This window comes from Peromyscus leucopus, chromosome X (genome assembly GCF_004664715.2).
Source record: "Peromyscus leucopus breed LL Stock chromosome X, UCI_PerLeu_2.1, whole genome shotgun sequence".
Lineage (NCBI taxonomy): Eukaryota > Metazoa > Chordata > Mammalia > Rodentia > Cricetidae > Peromyscus > Peromyscus leucopus.
This window is the reverse complement of record NC_051083.1, coordinates 14,796,284-14,818,094: the sequence shown is the minus strand read 5'-3', so window position 1 is coordinate 14,818,094 and position 21,811 is coordinate 14,796,284. Positions and strand designations below refer to the sequence as shown.

The 21,811-nt window shown below is 39.7% G+C and overlaps 2 protein-coding genes across 6 annotated transcripts in view; one reads left to right on the top strand and one right to left on the bottom strand.

Moving 5' to 3' along the window:
* Rpgr (retinitis pigmentosa GTPase regulator) overlaps nt 1–21,510 on the bottom strand; it is a 47,448-nt gene extending 25,938 nt beyond the window's left edge. Inside the window, exons 1-11 of one of the 5 annotated variants that reach the window (XM_037199303.1) lie at nt 21,155–21,510; nt 18,750–18,875; nt 17,929–18,021; nt 16,246–16,308; nt 15,233–15,391; nt 13,197–13,346; nt 10,709–10,867; nt 7,170–7,325; nt 4,341–4,465; nt 1,492–1,674; nt 264–432 (exon numbers count right to left, since the gene is read on the bottom strand). In XM_037199303.1, coding sequence (XP_037055198.1) covers nt 264–432; nt 1,492–1,674; nt 4,341–4,465; nt 7,170–7,325; nt 10,709–10,867; nt 13,197–13,346; nt 15,233–15,391; nt 16,246–16,308; nt 17,929–18,021; nt 18,750–18,875; nt 21,155–21,296 — 1,525 coding nt within the window. In that variant the 5' untranslated portion in view covers nt 21,297–21,510. The remainder of the gene's footprint in view (nt 1–263; nt 433–1,491; nt 1,675–4,340; nt 4,466–7,169; nt 7,326–10,708; nt 10,868–13,196; nt 13,347–15,232; nt 15,392–16,245; nt 16,309–17,928; nt 18,022–18,749; nt 18,876–21,154) is intronic. The other 4 variants (XM_028881422.2, XM_028881419.2, XM_028881420.2 and 1 more) reach the window with 4 other exon arrangements.
* Otc (ornithine transcarbamylase) overlaps nt 21,200–21,811 on the top strand; it is a 106,433-nt gene continuing 105,821 nt past the window's right edge. Inside the window, exon 1 of the mRNA XM_028881424.2 lies at nt 21,200–21,251. The gene's annotated coding sequence lies outside the window, so the exon portion shown is untranslated. The remainder of the gene's footprint in view (nt 21,252–21,811) is intronic.

The window sequence follows — 21,811 nt, the reverse complement described above, 5'->3', positions numbered from 1 at the left end:
GCTATATGATGTATATAGATTTCAGCTCCAATTAGAAATGTCACACTCTAACTAGGGAGAAGATAATATAACAAAATGGAAGAAACCAGGTGTTGGATTTATTTCCAGTTCTGGGAATGAATCTCAGGGCCTTACCCACATTAAGCAAGTACTATAATTACACCACTAGCCTATGTCCCTGGCCCAGGAGAAAACATCTTAAGACAAGCAGGAATACTACAGGAGGGCAAGTCCAGTTTCCTTTAAAAGCAGGCCAACATTACCTGAGTCCAGTGGCCCCACAGACTCAGCAGGGCTCTTCTCTGGGTAGTCGTTCATAGACAAACGGAAAGGGATTGAAGTGGGGGGAAAATAAGGAGCTGATGTGGAGGTAGAAGTCCCCTCTAACGGAGGCAGTGTTCCCATCACGGCAACAGAACCTGGTGGTCGCTCCTTTAAAATAAGGTTAAACAAACTGTCAGTGATTACATACATTATCTGCACACACTTTCCCCCAGTTACTAAAAAGATGGAAGAGAAGGCCTTGAAGTCTGCCAATGTTCTACGACATGCACTCAAGTATTCCCAAGGACTCAAAAGCCTTCTGGGTTTTTGTCTTTGTATCTTGGGTACCCTAAACTCTCACTATTAAAGTCTATTTTTCATGTGTTAAGGAATATACTTGTGTTTCATCTGTCCACCCTGAGAAATAAAAAGTTGCTCATAAGAAATAAGTATTACCCTAGTCTAATGGGACAGTCTTCAATATTCCATATATATTTTTTCATAATAAAATACAGACTAAACCTTTTCACTTCAAAAGGAACACATTTTGGAACTTAAAATAATTTTCAAAACTTTTAAGCATTTAACTATTTTCTTTTTAAAGATGTGCAACTTATATAGCAATTTTGAAGCACAGAGAGTCTCTAAATGCAGTTGGTAGGAAACATTCTCTGTCTCCAAGTAAAGGACTTATTTCTTTCTTTTTCATGTTTCATTGTTTATAACCTTCCACTGCTTAGGAGGCTTATCAAAAAGAAGGCAGCATTGTGCTAAATGATGAAGTGTCCCATATCTGCTGTACAATATAACACCGTATCTCTTATTACACTAAAACTCTGTTGTACATTCTTAAAGCTGTGTTACATGAATACAAATGTTCTTACCACAGTATTACAAAAAAGCATGTAACAAATAATCAGTCCACATACAGCTTAAGAAAAGTTCAAGGGACTACTCACTTTGAGGAAAGGAAGATCCATACAAATGTGCTGTGCATTTGATAATGATAAACAAAGGTTATCCATGGTAATTTGAATTTTCCAATTTGTATTTTTTAAATATCTTAACTCTGAACTTACTATAAAAGTTGAAAAGCCTTTATCTCTTTTCATTGTATTACCAATTTCCTCTTGAAAGGCCCTCCCTTGACCTCAAAAGAAAAAGGATTGTTTCTGTTTTCTTTGCAGTGGTAGATAGTACTATCATACAGACAAGATCATACTGTACCCGCTCTCTTCGCCGCAGGCGCGCTGATAAAGATCTATTCAATGGAGTTCCTGGGGAGAGGTCACTGATGGGCAAAGAACATGTACTTAGGTAAGGCTCATATACTTCTTCAAACTCAGATTCATCTATTGCACCAAGTCGTGGGGTGGCAAAAACTAGCATATGACACCCACCACAGGCAATCTGCAAGCATAAATTCACAGAAAAATGAATCAATGTTAACGTCAAACACAAATAGGCTAACAGTTATCAGATCGGCAACAAGACATTTACTTAGAGGCACACTTCCAAGACTGGCTTATGGCTTTTCTCTGTTCTTTCTATCTATCTATCTATCTATCTATCTATCTATCTATCTATCTATCTATCTATCTATCATCTATCTATACACATACATACACATGAGTTAAACATATATTCTTTAAACACTGATGGAAAATTAAAAGCAGTCTATTCCATTATTTACTTTCAACTTAATATAATCTAGAGAAAATGACCTTGTCACAGTATCTCATCAAATGTGTCTCATTAAAACTTAGAAAATGTTATGTTTTGATCTTTAAACAACATTTAAAACTTCAGAAAATATCCAGAGACTAATTAGTAGGGGAATTACTCAAGAATAACTAGTCTCTGACCATTATGCATATCTACACAAAATCTGCACAGGATTGGGCCCCTTAACATTCCATCATGGAAGGCAGAGGCATCCACGAAGTACCGCCCTGTTCTAAGAAACTATTGGTAGTCAGTGGTTACTGACGGAGGGGGGGACATTGTCTTTGGTGGTGTAGACAGTACTGCATTGGCCGTGTTCTAGCAAGTAGCCCCTTACCATGGAAGCAATCCTAAATCCAGTGAACCAAAAGAAAGGCATGGGAGTAAGAGATGTGCTAGTTGAAAAGAAGAAAGCATTGAGAGGGGGAGGAGAAAGGATATGAGAGAGTAATGAGGAGACGAATGCAATCATAATACAAACCTATATATATATATATATACATATATATATACATGTATATAAAATTGTTAAAAAATAAAAAAGATTATGTCTCCAAGCTTTTCCTTTCCAAGAACACTTTCTAAATTAAAGGCTTACAGGTCTTTAGAGGAAAATACAAGCACACTGAACAAAAGAATGAAAAATAAGACACCTAATGAGTTTTCAGAAGTAAATGCTTTTCACAAAAATGTTAACAAAAGCCCTACACCGAGGACTGCAGTGAGAGAGAGAGTTAGTCTTCTCCAGAAATGAGCCCTCTTGTTGTTTATCCAACACCAGTGGCCTGCTCTAGAATATGTACAAGCCAGCATGCTACACTTATAGACTTATTTGTTTATATGTATATGTCAAATGGATAGAGAGGATACGAATTTGGGAGAGAGGGGCCTGGAAAGGGAAGGATGGAGGGCAAGTGATATAATTATGTTTTAATTAATTTTTAATTACAGGAATTAATACACCTATCTCAATAATAATCCTAAATACAAATGGTCTTAACTCATCAATTAAAGCCATTGGAAAAAGAGCCTACACTATTTTTCAGACTCAGATTCTAGTCACTTTGTAGTGCTCTTCCTGATGATCTAAGAAGAGTTGCATACCCTGCACCTAACTTTTATTAAAATTTCATCTAGAATTTTGCATATTCCTCTTTAAAACTCTCCTTTTGATAAAGATCACTGACCAAATAGTTGGTATTTTTGTTCATAATTTGTATTCCTAATACATAGACCAATATCTTGTACACAGTAAGCTTCCATTACATGGTTATTATCTTAGCTTCTCTTCCCCTCTCTGTGATAACATACCCCGAAGAAAGCGACTCAGGCATTTATTTTAGCTCTCAGGTGCAGTCTGAGGCCCATCATAACAAGAGTCTAGCAGCAGAGCTTGAAGGAGGTAATCACCTCAGATCCACAGCCAGGGGCAGGGCAATGCACGCAATGCTAGTTAGTCCAAGGCCCAGCCTGTGAAAGGGTGCTGCTGACATTCAGAATGCATGCTAGTTAGTGCTCAGCGTGCTCTTTCCTTTCGCACAGTCCAAGGCCCAGCCTGTGAAAGGGTGCTGCTGACATTCAGAATGGCTTTTCAGACTTGGGTGAACCTAATTAAGAAAATTCCTCACAGGCATGCCCACTGGCCAACTTAATCTAGACAGTCTCCCATTGAGGGCCCCTCCCCGTCGCCACGTGATTCTAGATTGTGTCAAACTGGCAACTAAAACTATCCCAGTTATCAAATGAATAAGAGAAGTGTCCCATAGTATGAAACACGTCTTTGGAGAAGCAATTTGAGCATCACCAAGTAACCATCACTTACATGTCTATAGTTCTTAGCTAGCAAACACACTAGAAACAATCAAACAGGAAGCCTGGCCATGATGTGGTACTGAAAAGATCAATTCTTATCTGAGTGCTCTGCCAATAAATCATCTGCAACATTGTTCACTTATCCTCTCGTCTCTTCTTGTGCAGGGTTTGAGAGTGCCCAGCCTTCCCCAGTCATACTGCATTTGCCCTGTTAGCCTGGTGAGCAAGGCCGCCTACTGGGTACTCGCTACATGAGACAAAGCTTACAGGCATGGCACAGTCCTGGTTTCCAAGAGATGGGAATATGAAGCAGAAGTCAATATCTGTACCAAAAATGTGACTGAAGGGGCGAAATTGGAAAAGGAGATTTTCAGAGTAGTATGATGTCTAACATTTGGCTCTTACAAAACAGGTTATAGTAATTATTAGCTATATCTATGAAATGCTTACACAAACATAAACATATGTATTTTATGAAATAACAAAAGTTTTAAATCTAGAAATATAAAAATATGCAAGAGGGAATGTGAAACCCTTACCAATTGAACCGTAAATCTCAAAAAATTAGAGCACAAAGTAGGAAAGAACTGATTGGTAAAATTCTCCATTCCAAGTCCTAATTTTCCATGTCGGCCATCTCCAAAAGTATACATGAGGCCGATATCTGAAATGCAAACAAAACTGATGTTACTAAGTTCCATTTGTACAGATCTAATTATAGACAAATACCTTGAACTTCTACTGCAATTATAATCTTTTCATAGGAATCTGAATTAAATTCAATCTGGTCTACTGACCCGTGCAAAGTATCGTATTTGTGGTTCTTCACATAACAGTAGGCAGTGGAAGTGAGAACAGACCGACCACTAAGTCTCGGTGTCAAAGACTTGTGTGTCTGTCCTATGCACTGTAGTCTAGTTATTGCCGTAAGGAGCCCCGTCCACTACATACCAGTACAATAGCTCCTTTCTGCAGCAGTGGAAATCAAATGTCTCCAGATCCATCCGTCTCTCCTAGGGGTGCAAATCTGTCTGTCACTGGTGGAGAACGGTATCACTTAGAACACAGCTGCTCCTTTAGGAGTTTGGCTCCTGGGCTGTGGGACACTGTCTACACAATGCCAGGAGTCAAGCAAGCATTCTGACCAATCCCCGTAGCAGTGCATGGGTCCTGTCTGGAGCAGCACACAATGATCAACAATCCTGCTGCTTCTCTCTAACAAGTGCCACCACAGGTTGACACAGCAGTTGCACTTAACTTTTGCATTTCTTCGCAAGCCCCTCCTTCATACCCTGTGTTTAAAGGGTGTGTAGTGAGTGCCACAGAAGCAGAGGTCAATCAGGGCACAGAGGAGGGGAATTTCCCTCTAGTCAGGGGATTAGAGAAGGCTTTATGTGAATCCTAAAAGATAGAATTTAGCTAGAAGAAAGAAAGAAAGCTTCCTCCAGGCAGAATCAACAGAAAGCTAGTATAATAACAGGTCAGGCAAGAGGCCGCAAGGCAATCAGCAAGCCGAGTGAGGAGAACTGTGAGAGATCAGACTCTAAAGCAGAGTGGTAAGAGCACCACAGAGGGGGGAGTAGTTGATTCGAGTTGAAGAGTGGACGGCTTCCAGCTGGGAAGTGACTAGCTCGCTCCTCGGATCTGGGGATCTCTGCCTGAAGAAGGCGGAGCGGTTGCACACTAAGAGAATCTCCAACACCCGACGGAAGACTGACTTGAAGTCATAGACTAGAATTCAGTAAGATGGTAAGTTACTATTTTACAAAAGTAAGCAAATTCCTAATGTGTGCTTTTCCCAGATTTCTGTTGCCTGAGAAAGTAAACCCTTATCGCATTTGCTTGATTGTACTTCCAAGCTAGAAGAACATTCAAAACTATGAGCTATTTGATTGGGAAGTGGCAAGAATTTCAGAAAACTCAATATATATCATTGTACTAGATGTACTAGAGAGAGAAAAATCTGTAACACTTCTTCCCTGGGAAGGATGATGGATGAACAAAAAGTCAAACAAACTTAATATTCAGTTATTAGTGTCATAACTCTTTCTATCAGGTAGAAAAAGTACTATGCAAACTTAACTGAACAATCTATAACAAGACACATGATTCATAAAAAGGATATTCACCATCAGTGACAGTTCAGGGTTGATGAAAAGGGGCACTATGGACAGAGACGCTATTATTAGGGCACCACAATAAGGGACACATATCAACAGCTTCTATGGGACAATGAAGGAATGATACGTTTTTGTTTTTCATTCTACATAGTGCTATTACATGCTATGCAAAGGAGATCATTAATAATTGATGATGTGATGGGCAGGTCGTTTTTCTTAAAGGCTTCTGTGGGAAAGAGGGAACTATGTGTGGTAGTAGCTCGTGTTTTCTAATTCCTACTTTCTCTAAAGAGACACCATTACATGAGCTTTGCTCTTTTTGGAGCTGTTTTGGATAAAAGGAAAAAAAAAAACAGAAATATGAGAACCTGAATTACTTAAATATACTAGAATTATTTCTGACTTTTTCATGTTTTACTTTGTTTTTAGATGAAACAGAGGAATTAAAGGTCCTTTTGTTACAAAGTATTTAAGTTTTCAAATTCATAAATTCCCTACAGTGAATGGCTAAGTCATTTCAAGGAAGAATTTTATTGAGTCCCACATTATCAACACCATCTAATTTAAGAAACAGAGAAGTAAAAAGGCCAACAGAACATCTCTGGTTGGGTAACAGAGAAGACAACAAAGAGACATGTATTTGCTCAGTGTTTTTACAGTGCCCTTCTCCAAAGGGAAGGAAAGAGTCAGTCCTGAAACGCCCCCTGGTGGTCATCGCAGCGCCCTTCTCGCTCTACTACTTTGCAAAGCGAAGGAAGGAGTGAGTCGTGATACGCCCCCTGGTGGTCAAAGCATCCTAAAATGTCACTCAGCATGATGGCAGCTCTTCTATGCTGAGTAGGCAGAAGATAAGCTTTTCTTGTGTGATTTTTTTCTCTCTGGCTTGAGAGAGTTTTGAGAAGAGTTAAGAATCTTCAAACCGATACAATTTCAAAAGGATTTTAGTGTCTTCCTCTTCACCAAAGGTCTACTTTAAGATCCGAAATGTGGATCACTTTTTTTTGGGTGCTGGGGATTGAACTCAAGGCCCCATAAAGCTCAGAACCTGTGTTATCACTAAGCTATACCCAGTTCCCACATTTGTTTTAATCTGAATTATATTTTAATGTACTTTTAAACTAACTTATAACTTTATATTTAGAATAGTAAATTCCATAAGTAGTTAGATACATTCATTCCACATTAACATTCATTTTATAATGAGGCATATCCAACTCCATAAACACAAATCAGAAAATGATCTCATACCCGTCATCAAAGCCGTATGATTTTCTCCGCAGGAAATGTAATTTATTTTCTGATCCTTAATACGCTCAATGATTTTGGGTTCTGATGTTTCAAAAAGAAAAGTGCCAAGGCCCAGTTGTCCAAATTGTCCCAACCCAAAGGCATACACAACTGTCTCTGAAAGGAAATGGACACACACATGAAAAGAGCTGCATGAAGGTACATCATATCTGAGATAATTGTGACATTCACACTTTTACAATGGACATTAACTGCCTGTGAAAGAGCCGTTCAGAAAAACACTGGTATCAAGTGCAAATTGTCAATGATGAAAGAAGAGAATAATGAAGTATTATAAAATAACTATCTGGGTCTGATTTTGTTTTTTCTGAATAACCATAAAAGGAATTATTGTAATCATCAGGTAGGCTACAAGATGTATAATTCAGAGAACTCCCTCACATGTATTTGTAAATACATCAGCTCAGAAAATCTCAAATGTTATTAAACTATTTCCTTTCACTGCCACAATTTAAAAAATTCCACAAAGATATCCCCTTTTCAAAGTAGTATAATAAAACTATTTTATGAAACACAACTTGTGAGCTGGAGGTAAAGCACTTGCCTAGTATGCACAAGGTCATTTTCTCCCTGTAAAACACACCACACCACATCACACCACATGTGCGCGCGCGCGCGCGCGCGCGCACACACACACACACACACACACACACACACACTCTCAGAAAATTATTTGCAAAAGAATTAAAAATTACAGTAGATATGCTAGATGTATTCACAATCAAACTTTCTTTACAATACAGGAGGCCTTCCTCTATATGATGATTTAGGTGCCTGCATTGGTCCTTCAATAATTCAGTAAATTTGAGCTCATCATCATCTAGAGATGGGAAGCTGGGAAGCACAAGACAGGATAGATGGCTGATGACAAAGAGTTTCTGGGGAAACAATCCGGCTGGTCAGTGCACTGAAAGACATGCTGGTCACATGACTGTCTTCTGTGGAGTCTCACAGGAAGGAGGGCAGGAATCCCTCACTAAGGGCAGAAGCGAATCTTCTTATCCCTAACTGCAATCAGTGGGCAAGTTCCTTACATCACTTGATGTTAAAATCCTAGCTAATAAACCCTATACAAACTCCATCCAGACAAATTTAAAAACATTCAGTTGTAAGGAATTCTTTTTCTGAAAAGAATCTACTTAGCTCATCTGAGAATGAAAGATATTGAAGAACTGTCTCAGCGTGGGTGTGTGGGTTCATGCGTGTGTCCATTGCATGAAGACTCAGGGGCATCTTAAGAATGAATCTAGCCTTTCACAACTGCAGCAGAGATCTAGCCTCTAAGGACTGAAGAACTTACCCTTTGCCCAGGTCATTTTTACTTTTGTGTGTTTACCATTTCTCCAGTTGATTTCCATGCTCAAAACAACCTGAATGAAGCTTCCAAAAATACATTCATCAGGTACCACAGTTTTCTGGGATTCCTGAACCAAGTTTGCATAGGCCTTTGTATCCTTGGAAGACTCTCGGACAAGATTCACACAGAGGGCAACAAGAGAAACAAAAGGTGTCTGCTAAACAAAAGACGGGCTAGGGCTAGGTGCTGCTCTCTGGAGCCAGGCCAGGTGGAGCCCAGCGGGAGTGCTGCCACAATGAATACCTAACTAGTGCCACATAGTTTACACTTTTCTCTCTAATGAGAGTGCTTGAGGGCTGGAGAAGTGGTTCAGAGGTTAAGAGCATGGCTGCTCTTCCAGAGGACCTGGGTTCAATTCCCAGCACCCACATGGCAGCTCGCAACTGTCTGTAACTCCAGTTCCAGGGGATCCTACACTATCACACACAGTACATAGAGGCAAAACACCAGTGCACATTGTATGAATAAGTAAATGAAAAAATAAATCTTAAAAAAGAATGCTTAAAATATAAACAAGCTAGAGATGAAACTTCTTAAAGAAACTATATCTGTAACAAGGATATGCATGCATACTGAAGCAATGGCAAGAGATTCTTATTTGAATACATCATATCATCTCTTAATTAGTAGATCATATAGCACACTGCCTGTTCTAAGTGTACCAATTTTCTGTTTTTCCTTTATCATATTTTCTCCTGAATTGCCTCATTCAGTCGTGCCTGACAGATAAGACAGGAGGAAATGGCTACAAAAATTCTCTAGAGCATTTCTAATTGGGAGTTGCTGCAGATGAAGCAATGACTGGACTTAGTAGATTTTTAGTTTTAGTATCTGTATGTACGAGTGCTTAGGTAAATGCTGGTGCACCATATACACGCAGGTGTTTGCATAGACCAGCCACTGGATCTCCTGGAAGCAGAGCTACAGGCAGTTAGAGATGCCCATTGCGGGTGCTGGGGACTGTCCCGAGGGACTCTGTAAGTGCAGCTAGTATGCCTGGCCATTGAGTCATCTCCCCAGCCCTTATTAGCATTATATTAAAAACCCGTAATAAAAACATATTATGTAACTATATTAGTACTATACTATTTAAATTAAATCCTATGCTGAACAAATTCACAGACTGCTATTTGATTTTCATATTACAAAATAGTGAGTATATTTCAACATATTGACTAGAAACTTAAAAATAACATGGCATTATTATACCAAATAAGAAATTCACAAGCCAAAAATGACATTATTTTGAGGGTTTTAAATTTCTTTATCTGTAATTTAAAACTTTACTGCTTTTTAATTAATTATTATAATAGATTATAAAAATCACACAGAAATCTTTAAGTTTACACATTATAAATATAAAATATCAAAATCAGAAAATAGCAGGAAGACAGCTTCTTCAAATAGAAGTATTTTAGGAAAGATATTAATTTTTAGATAAATATGAAAAATGTATAATGAATACAATTTGCTGCCACTAAGCATCTTATGGCTGGGGACTTGTCAAGTATGTTAGCAGAATGATTTAGTTTTTCCAGAAATCTGTATTAGCTATGTAAATGAAAGGCAGGGATCATAACCTAAAGAGATCCAGGGTCTGCTTCCCTAAGGAACCTCTGGGAGTCAAACTCATAGACACTAAGAATGGTGGTTTCCAGGAGCAAGGGAAGGGAAAGAGGATGCACTAGGGAGCAGATACCTTATCTCAGTTATATAAGAAAGCTTTTCAAGCTAGAGCGTCAGATGTATGTGATCAATCCCACATTATACACTTTAAACTCTCTGTAGAAGTTATAGCTCATGTTAAATAGTCTTCTTTTTAGACTCTGTGTGTGTGTGTCTGTGTGTGTGTCTGTGTGTCTGTGTCTGTATCTGTGTCTGTGTCTGTGTGAAAATGCCCACCAAGACCAGAAAAGGGTGTTGGGTCCCTTGTAGCTGGAATTACACAGAAATTGATGATCTGTCCAAACTCAGGTCCTCATGATAGAAGAGCAAGTGCTCTTAACCACTAAGCCATCTCTCCAGTCCCAAATATTCTTACCTTGTCACAATAAAAAGGACCACGAGAGTGTCATTAGCTACTACTGAATACAGAGAAGAGTACAGCAGGCCCCACACATACCTGTGAGAACCACAGTGTGCCCTCCACCACAGGCTACCTGAACCACCTTCTCAGGAATCCCCAGCACACGCTGTGGGGATCTGTGATTGATCAGCAGCTGGTTGGGAAGGCCCAACTTTCCATTCTCCGGCTCTCCAAATGTGTACAGTTCCCCGTCCGCTGTCAGAGGAAAAGGAGAAAGACTGCTGGGGATATAAATGTAAACAGAATGCTGGTCGTCTGGCAGATGTTCTCGTGCTCCATACAAATTCAGCCAAGAATTAAGTAAACCTCATCTTTCTTAAGGTATCTTTCACTGCAAGGTAGGAAAATAAGGCTGGATGTTTTCCCCTCTCAGTTCTTTCAATCTAGTACCCTTGACAAAGATGTCATGATTATAAAGAACAAGAAAATCATTTTAGCTTTTCCAGAAAATACAGCAAGGACTATCTTACATATTCTCTATACCTTTATGGCATGCATGTGTGTGCATGTGAGTTGGTGGTACCAGGGATTCACACTAGGGCCTCAAACATGCTAGTCAAGAGCCTGACCATGGAGCTCAAGCCCTGTATTCTTCATAAGTTTCAAATTTTGAGACTGGGTTTCATTAAGTTACCCAGGCTGGTCTCGAACTCACTCTTGTAGCAGGCCTTTAACTTAGAATCCTCCTTTCTCCCTTAGTCTCCTGAGTAGCTAGAATTATAGGTCTGAGCAGTCAGGCTGAGATAGTTTGCTTTTGTTTAATGATGCTTGCTCTAGAAAGCTTGGTTAGGTAGGAAATGCCTACGTTGAATAGCTGTGAAGATAACATTTTGGTTAGATGGCACTATTAACTATTTCCATCTCGTCACACTAACACTACTTTCCTCTGCGTTAGTTATCACACTATGACTGTGAGCTTCCTGAAGCAGAGGCTTTCATATTCACATCTGTAATCTTGCAACTTCCTTGCTGAATCCACTAGTAATCACCGTTGCTATGGGACTGGAGGAAAGGAGCCACATCATGGGGCTGCTGTTTCACACAGAGAAACAAAACAGAGACTAGAGAAACAGTCAGGATGCAGAGCAGTGCCTATATATTATAAGTTGCTGCTCCATCTTCCTCTTCCTGTGTGTGGATGCAGAAAAGCCATGTGCTGATAGAAACCACTCAGGTCTATAAAGTTCAAAAATCAACCAGCGTTTGGAATCTACTTCTCTAACTCAGATGCAGCATCACCTTGGGTCTGGCTGGTATATGAAATCACAGATGGCACAACTCTCTATCACAGTTGTTAGGAGAGCAAACAGAATAGATTTGTAATTCAAAATGCTTTTATCGACATAATTTTCTACAAAACACTCTTAAACACGTTTCTTATTTGTATCCTTTTGACAACTGCATGCCCCTCCCAGCAAACCTTTTCTCCCACTCCATCCTGCACTCATTGCTTCTGTTTGTTTTGTGATCTACTAATTGGGGAGTCTTTCATGAGCACTGGTAGAGGGTTATTTACTGGAGCACTGGCAACCTACAAACGGCCACTCTACTGAAAACCTCCCTTCATCTCCCACTGTAACCATTACAGGCCATGACGGCATCCCCTCTTTTGCAGGTCTTGTGTGGGTAACCATAGCGCTGTGACATCACGTGTGCAGCAGTCACATCATGTCCAGAAGACAACAGTTTGAATACCTCTTCCTATCTTCCAGCTTTTGCACTTTTCCTCCTGATTTTGGGGATGTTCCCTAAGCTTTTGAGGAGGTGATGCAGACAGTTGTCCTGTTTAGGGCTGAACACTTGGCAATCACTTAGGTTCAGCACTTTGCCCATTTGAGTCTCTGAATTAACGACTGTTCTAAGAGAATCCACTGAACTATTTCATCTGGGCATCTGGTTATTAAGAAGGAAAGGCACGATCATCCTTCCATTGCTGCTAGTACAGCTGTAAATGTAGATGTCAACACAGATGTAGACTCCAAGTGGAGAAGACTACTAATGGGCCCAGGAACTTTAGGCTGCTGATACTGAGAAAAGTCTTACCAAAGGAATAAGGCCTCATCCTTCTCCATCTAGTCTTCATCCTGGTTCTCACAGGAATACTCACAGGAATGACTCACTTATTTGAAACCATAAAAAAGAATTACCAGGACAGGAAGAACAGAGCAGGCCAAAGTATGGAAGCAAATGATTCCAAGGAAGAGCGGTTCATGAGTCTTGTTTTTAATGCCAAACAAGGCTAAGTTTGAGAACCAAAATTTAGAAAGGTTTTTAAAATAGCAATTTAATTTTTATAACAGACCCAGTATTCGCTACCAGAGAAAATGTGAATCTATAAACTGTCAATATAGAAATGTTTTCAATTAAAACATGCATTAAAGACTACACTTTCAGTATAGTCTTTTCTACAGTTTGTAAGCAGACATTTCAATAGCTGAACAAGCATGTGAAATGTAACTCATTTTACCAGCAGTCAGTAATGATTGAGGAGAGACAATATAATAAATGCAAATGTTCATCTTACTTGTTACAAAAGCTGAATGGTAATAGCCACAAGAGATCCAGGAGATCGGCTTCCCAACGGTCACTTCATGAGGGATACACACATTACTTTTATTTTTTAAACCAATCTGCCCTTCAGAATTGTCCCCCCACATAAAAAGTTTTCCATCTTCTATAAAGAAAGCACAAGGGGAGAAAAGTCTTTAAAGAGCTAGCCAGGCTCTCAAGCTATGACACTTCCTACAGATATCCTTCCTTCTGGCTTATACATTTTTAGTCTTATTTTATACTTTATTGGTATATAACTGTAGATATTTACAGACTGTAACATGATATTTCAGAATGCACCTATATGATGTGGTGATTAGCTCAGAGTGATTTATCTAGGATTTTAGACATGTATCCTCTTCTTGGGTTGAGAACACTCACAATCCTCTGCCAGCCACTTTGAAATGAACAATGCAGCCAGGTGTGGCAGCTCATGCCTCTAATCTCAGAGCTCAGGGACCAGTGGCAGGAGGATTGCTGTGAATAAAGCCAGTCTCTGAGCTACATAATACACTCCAGGCCTGCTAGGTTTACAAAGGAAGACTGTCTCCAAACAAACAAACAAGAGAAAAAAGTAATATACAACACATTAGTATGTTCCTTCCTATAAACTCTAACAATACTGAAAATGGTATGCCTTAGAAGTACCGAGCCATTTACAGCAGCTGAGAAGGAGTGGATGCTAAATCACTTTAGGTATCTCAATAGTAAACACAGGACGCCATTGCCTATAGTCACTCTGTGACTTTCAATGTCTCCACACAGAAATGATTCCCGACCTCAGGTAGCCTTCCTGCCACTGAACTGAGAGAAAGCAAAGCACCTCCATGGCTCCAGTTAAAAAGAGCAAGTTCCCAAATAAAGAACCTTGCTCTGGAGACACCGTGGAAATGCTTTAAAGGAGTAAGAAAAAAACAAAAAACAAAACCCTAAAACACACAATGAATCTCACTAATCTGTTTTTATCATCATATACCTGAAAATACAACCTCCCTAGCTTCAGAGAATGAGTCATATTAGCATATATTATCTTTAAAACACATTAACTTATGTCTTTTCTGATAGGGTTTCAGTGTTGGGAACAGTTAGGCTAAATGGAGGATGAGTATTTCAGGGATTATTAATACCTGTTTACTTCTATTTTTTGTTTGAAATAGCATCTTAACTGTGTAGCTTAGGCTAGCCATGAACTTATGATCATCATGCCTCTGACCTTGAAGTTAAAGAGATTAACAACAGTTCAACAATACACATCAACTTTTCTCATGAATTAAAGCATTAATCTTTGAGATGGTTTAATAATAAGCCAAAATGAAAACTAAAACTAAAGACCGAAAGAGTGACATTGAATAGTAAACTATATAGCTGATAAAACACGACAGCTGTGTAGAGAACCTCTGCTTGGAAGAGAGCTGCAGGGAGCAGCTTCAGTGAGGTCACGTGGATCAGGGCTCCGACTTTGAAATTAAAGTTCTCACATCTACTTTTGAGAAGGAGGACACAGATATGTAATGACCATTAGAACCCACACATTAACAACATACATCCCATCGCTATTTCCAGTAGCAACTTCAGCTAAAGCTGAAAGTGTACCTTTTAGGATATGCAATGAAGATAACATTTAAGAATATCTGGCTGGGCAGTGGCGCACGCCTTCAATCCCAGCACTCAAAAGGCAGAGGCAGGCGGATCTCTGTGAGTTCGAGGCCAGCCTGGTCTACAGAGCGAGTTCCAGGACAGCCAGGGCTACACAACACTTTGAAACCCTGTCTCAAAAAACAAAACAAAACAAAAACCTAAAAGAATAGCTAGCTAGCAGAGCTGAGAGTTTATATCAATCACCTTCTATACAGGTATTTATCTGTCACTCAAAATATACATATAGATTTAAAGTTCTATTTTTCAAGTCTTCTGAAGGTACACAGAATGCTGACACTATCATACATTTACTGAGTTTGTATATCCTTAAAAGAAAAGATATGTCCAGAAAGAAGCACAAACAAGCCTTACCAGTTAATGCAGCTGATGTATTAGCACCAGCAGAGAGCTGTTTAATGATCTCTTTAGGTGTAAAGAAGCCAATTTGATGAAAAGTGTCTCTGTCATCAGTGTCACCAAGTCCCAACTGGCCTTCATTATTTCCTCCAGCGGCATATACACCGCCTTTATCTGTACATATAAAAGAAATGTTAACTAACACACTGCAGGCACCCTGCTTCTGAGGCATGCCAGGAGATAGCAGATACCTACTATAATAACAGTGCAAAAAGGATGAGCAGAGGTGAGAGAGATACAGAGAACTAAGGCGGAGAGAACAGCTAACTCTTCAGCAGCATGTGGTCCAAATGTACTTTCCTCCACTAACTGTCTGTCTTCAAACCTGCGTTAGAAGTCAGCTTCTGGGCCTACAGTTCAGCAGGAGAAAACCTGAGAGCAGAAATCAGCTAGGGATACATGTGTTGGCCTGCTTCTCGACACTTTGATTTCATTAAACTTGATCCACTCTTTGTCAATACTACATTGCCATAATTATTGATACTTTCTGATACGGACTGGAATCAGAATATTGCTAGCTTCCAAACTTTGTTCTTTCTGAAAACTGTTCTGACTATTGTCTCTCTCTTTTGATTTTCTATATAAATGTATGAATCACTTTATCAACTTCTAGACACCCTATACTGCCTAGTTAGATTCTGACTGAAACTGAGATGGCTCCTACCAGGAGCATTTCCTGTGGCTTCCTTCCACTCAACCTCTGTAGCAACAAAGGAAGTGTCAGGAACAGGAGGCAGCAGCTTCAGGCATGCTCCTAAGGGAGAAGACAGCCCTAGGTTTTTAGCTCCTCGGCACCTACTTGTATATTCACAAAGGCAAATGCATGACTAAACACTTACCCTGTTAAAACTCTATTCTAACTACCACCAAAGTACCGTGTCTAGGAATTTTACAAAGCCACAAATACCACTGACGTGAGACATCAGTTCTCAAGGCCAGCTAGAAGCTATACAGGATGAATACTGTACCTGTTGAAACTAGGGTGTGGTTCCTCCCACACGCAGCAAGCTTCACTTTCTCAGGCTTAAGAGCTAGACATGAGAACAGGACAATTAGAATATTTTATGGGTTTGAAAATGAAAAATAATCCGGATCAAATGATACGTAACTGGTAGAAACCTGAGATTTCTTTATTTATTGTACCGTAGGGGATGGACTCCAGGACTTTTAGGGTGCTAAGCATGTACTCTGAAACATCTGTAACCTCAGAAATGAAATTTAAAATCTAGTATAAATCTGGTATATGTGACTCCAAATCAATGATCTTAACTCCTAATCCAGACATTTACCCACAGTGCACCGTGCATCATAAAAACCAGTGGGGTGTGGCAAACAGTGAGGTTTTGGGTCAAAGGTAGGGCCAAGGCTTCTAGTTAAAAAAAAACCTATAGGAAATTAATACACCAACTTTACCTATTATCTAACCTACCACTAACTTCTAAGACACTCAATAAAAACCCTAAAACTAATAATCCTAAGTAGACACATGGGTTGAAGTTGTTCATCTACAAATTCACACACACACACACACACACACACACACACACACACACACACACACACAGCTTTCTGAGACAGGGTTTTTCTGTGTAGCCCTGGCTGTCCTGGAATTCACTCTGTAGACCAGGCTGGCCTCAAACTCAGAGATGCTCCTGCCTCTGTCACCTGAGTGCTGGGATTAGAGGTGTGTGCCACCACCGCCACCACCAGGCTTCATCTACATATTCTAACACTTACAGACATCTCCTAGTCAACTGGCAAAGCATATGCACAGCTGGCTAAGAGTCTCCGTTTCTATGGCTCTCAGAGGCTGTGATAATATTCTATTAGATATTTGTAGGTCATGGTCACTGGGAATACCAAGTGTTTAGTAGTCTGTGCCCAATTAAATACTTTGTAATAATAATATTAAAAGCCTCATAAGAATGCCTATAATAGCATGGTTATGATAAAATCACACTGAAATTTTAAGCTGAAATTTAAATTTGGGCCCTGAAGCTAGAGAACATTGTTCTTACCACACCCCCAGGACTCTCCACCACCTTTTAAATTTACTTAATGTTCCTTAATTACACCCAGAAGTTTTCAAATGACAGTGCAAAAGTTTCCTAGTGGTATTATATATGCCATACACTCTTGAGACAATGCTGGTGTCAAATACTTTGTTGTGATTATATGCTACTATTCATCAACCACTAGTCTTGATGTTTTGTTTAGTTCATTTCATTACTCTGTGCTGTAGAATTTTAATAACCAACAACTTCATATAACTGTGATAAGACAGAACTCCAAATTACAACACATCATAAAGCCCGATTCCCTTATATATAATAGCTGCAATATTTAAGTCACTTTCCAAACAAACAATTGTTTGGAAGTCAAATTCAATACCAGAGAATCATTACTTCCTTTGTGGTCCTTGGGCTTCGAGTCAAAGTGATTTTTCAACTCCACCATAAAAGTATTTCTGAGTTTCACATAAAGAAGAAGAGTAGGTGCTAATAATAGTTAAGTAAATCGTATAAAATAAAAACATTAAAGGCTCTTATTTATGATATTAAAGAGTCAAAGAATCAGTACTAAAGTTATTTAACAATCTAGAAAATATTAACAAAGAATATAAATAATATAAAGAAGAAGAGGCTCCAAACCTTTGATACATGTTGGTTTGTTGACAGTGGACTTTGATCCTAATCCTAACTGGCCCCAGTTGTTACTGCCAAACATGTAAAGTTTATTATTTCCTAGTGGGAAGGAAAAGAAATAACAAATGAAAGCAATCTTCACATAGATAACAGCAGATGAATGAACCACAAGGAACCCAAAAACATACAGTTTTAAAAACACCGAAGCAGCAGCAGCAGCAGCAGCAGCAGCAGCAGCAGCAGGAGTGGAGGACTTTTTCTGTCCATGTATAGGCATATCCCATTCAGTGTAGAGTTTGTAAGGTCATATGTCAGCAATTGTTTATTGCAATCAGATAGATTCCAATCAAGTTTCACGTGTAGAAAAGTCATTTACATTTATCAAGGTAACTTAAAGTTGAAAAGACTCTTGAAACAATTTATAAAGGATTCTCTGACAAATACAAAACCACTTTCTATACACTTTCAAGATGTTTAACACATGATAAAGCCTGTTCTCTATATATACCATAAGAGTAACACTTAAGTCGTTTTTTTAAAAAGTAAAAATATGGTCAAATGCAATGCTATAAGATCATCACTCCCTTTCAGGTCCCTGGATTCCAAATCCATGACAAAAAAAATAAATAAATGCAATAAAAAATAGATGTTTAAAATGTATCTTTTTGTTTTGAAGCAGTTTACCTTGTCCTTCTGTATATGAGCTGATTCTATTAAGTGTAAAGAGTTCCTAACATTAGGCAGCAACACTTTTTATTAAATATAATACTTATACTATTTAGGATTCTCTAAGAATGACTGTCTTCTTTTAGGATTGCAATACTGACCTGTCACAATCGCAGTATGTTCATCACCACATGAAAGACATACTGGTATGTCATTTTTAAACCAGAATTTGCTAGGAATATTTTCAGCAAATTTAGTTTTTCCAAATGTAAACACAGCACCCGTATCTGCAAATGTAAAACAGTTTTCATTTCACCATGATGCCTCTTATTAAAACACATTTCCAATTCCATGCATATAAACCTTTTTCCGTGACAGCTTTGACTCTGCCTGAACATTATTTAAGCTTCCTTCTTTCACCTTAATTCAGTCCTGTTCCTCAGACCCCATTTTAGTTTCATCTGTGACATCTGTTCCTTCGAGCATGTGCTATTCATTTAGTGATCTGAAGTAAATGTACACAACGAGAAGGAAAGCCATCATCCATTACTAAGAATTCTGCTGTCACTGGATGGACAGCTGGTTTCTGAATGAGCTGATACAACCTGTGCCTTCTGCTCACTCTGCTTTAGGCCTCATAGTCTGGTTCCCCAATGGAGAATCTATTTCCACACTCAGAACCAAAACAGCATTGCAGTTTTTTTTTCCCTTAGCATCATAGGAAATTTGTGCAGAGGACCTTTTTAAGTGAATCTGGGTTTTCTTTAGTTCTTCCAAGGACTTGCCAGTGTTTGCTTGAATGGAAGGAATGCTACCACAAATACCAAACTCTATTGATAATGCCAGTGACTATTTATTAAAACTAGAGGCAGGGCAGAAATAAACATATTATTTCCATACTTTCTTACTTGCACCATGGGAAGCCATAGAAGGCTTTAAAAGTCAATTACGCACTACCCAGCAATCTCTCAAATTATTACTAAAATATTTTTGATGGGTCTTTCTTTTCTCAACTATATTACTTACTGATAGTGTAGTTCTCCTTGCTACTTATGCCCAGTGCACAGGGTGCTCCTCTAGCAAACATCAGTCCCATCGAAGTTGGTTCTAATTTTCACACAGACAAGTTCCCTTCTACACTATTTCTGACTGTTTTCATGTCACTACAATGGTGGCAAGGAAGTCGAACCCAGAGTTCAATACTTTCAGTGTGAAAGACAGCATTTCACCCAGGCTTTAACACTTGCAAATGCTTCAGTTTTTCCTATTCCTACTGAAGAGAAATGAGACCTCAATTTATGGATCAGGCCATTGAGACTGGAGAATTCTTAAACTGTCATTAGTTGATCTGAGGAGTATTCAACTTCTTTGGACCAGCACCATTTTCAAGACTAAAAATCCATTAACAGTTCCCAGTAACTATTTAAACACAAACACACACACACACACACACACACACACACACACACACACACACCAAATAGAAAGGCAGACCCAGATTCTGGGAAATTTTCAGAGAAAGCATAGTGGATTTGCCAGGGGCTAAGCCACTTGAGAATGACTGTGAGGCAACCCAGTTCCAATTTAATAACTGAGCCTTGGGAGGTCAGGGCCTAGAAATGATTCAAGATTTCACTCCAAGGAATCATTTAACTGTTTTATTCTGGCTCCCCAAAAAGCCTCTTCAGACACTCCCCTGACCCAAAACCAGGATTTGGTGGCTCTGTTCTATTCTCTGACTTCTAATGTCAACTAACTGTCACTTTATTTTCTTGTACTCTCACTAAGGTATGAACTCCAAGAGGCATAAAATCAAATCCTGTTGGAGCCAAGAGCATGGCAGAAAGTGCAATACATATTTAAATAATGAATAATTCTCTCTAATATAGTGGTTGTTTTTCAAAGTGTTAGTCGTGACTCATTAGAGTGTATGTGAAAATCAATCCAGTGGATTGGATTATGACTATCATTTTAACATATTATTGAATAACTCTACGTTCCAAACGGTTGTATTAAGTGCTGCTTCTGCAAATGTCTACCTGTGCTACCTAGTACGGAAGCCATACTGGGTCATAATTTTAACATACGTCAAGCTAGTGCTTAAGGAGAGTCTTTTTTTTTTTTCTTTTAATCGCTTAAGGCCTTTTTTCTCCCTTTGTCCAGTTCGTTTCTTTCATTCTTTTAACCTCTCGCGCTCTCCGTATTCACCCACTCGTTATTGACTTAACTCAGTACCTAAGTGGATCCTAGGGACATCCCATATGCAAATGTTAAGTACAGACATTGGGAAGCTTAGCGAGAAAATAATGGCTGCCATAGCCTCTGAGAAAAGTCATGGAAAGATTACTAAAAGCACATACAGGATTCCTCGGTCCCTGTCCCTTCCTCCCAGTCCCAACGACGCTATTTATTCGCACAGGCAAGGTTAGGGCTGCTGTCTCACTAAAGCGGCTCAGATTGCGGCCTGCACCCCTACAGGGCCGGCCTGGAGGCGGGGCCTGGCCTCCCGCCCGCCCGCGGACCCTCCCTCCCGGCCAGCCGCCGCCGCGATAGGGACGCGACTCACCCGGCACCAGTGATTCAGCCTCCGCCATGCCGAAAACTGTAAAGGGAATCTGTGCCTGCTTCGGAAAGACAGCAGGAGCGACTCGACTGGGCCTAAGGTACTGCCCTAGCCCCCGGGGCCCCCATCGCGACCCTCTTGGCATCGACCACTACTGCGCTCCCGGAAGTCAACAAACAGACTCTAGGGGCAACGAAGGCGGGGCGTTGAGACGCGGGGCGGAGCGAAAGGCAATTGGTAGGAGGGAAGCGGAAGTAGTGTCAGTGCGGCGCAAGCGCAGATGCCGTGGTCGAAGCGGTGGGTGGCCTCGCGCCCTCTAGTGGTTGTGATTGGAAGAGCGGCCACGCCGCACTCTGTGAGGTGTTGGGAGCACATCTACTTCTGAGGAAATGCTGACCTTGCAAGGACCTAGAGGGGATAGTGACAACATCGTGCATCTCACGTAGCCCCAACTTCTGTGACACACGCAAACGTCAACGCACAGCTTTGACAACACAACAGTGATAATCTGTAACAGAGCCAGACACTATGCGTTTTACATCCTCAATGTCATTTATATTCCCAGAAACAAAACTTAATATACTAGATACACACATTAGATCTTTATTGAATAAATGAATGCTATTACAATCTTTTAAGTTGGTAATGTCACTCCTGTTT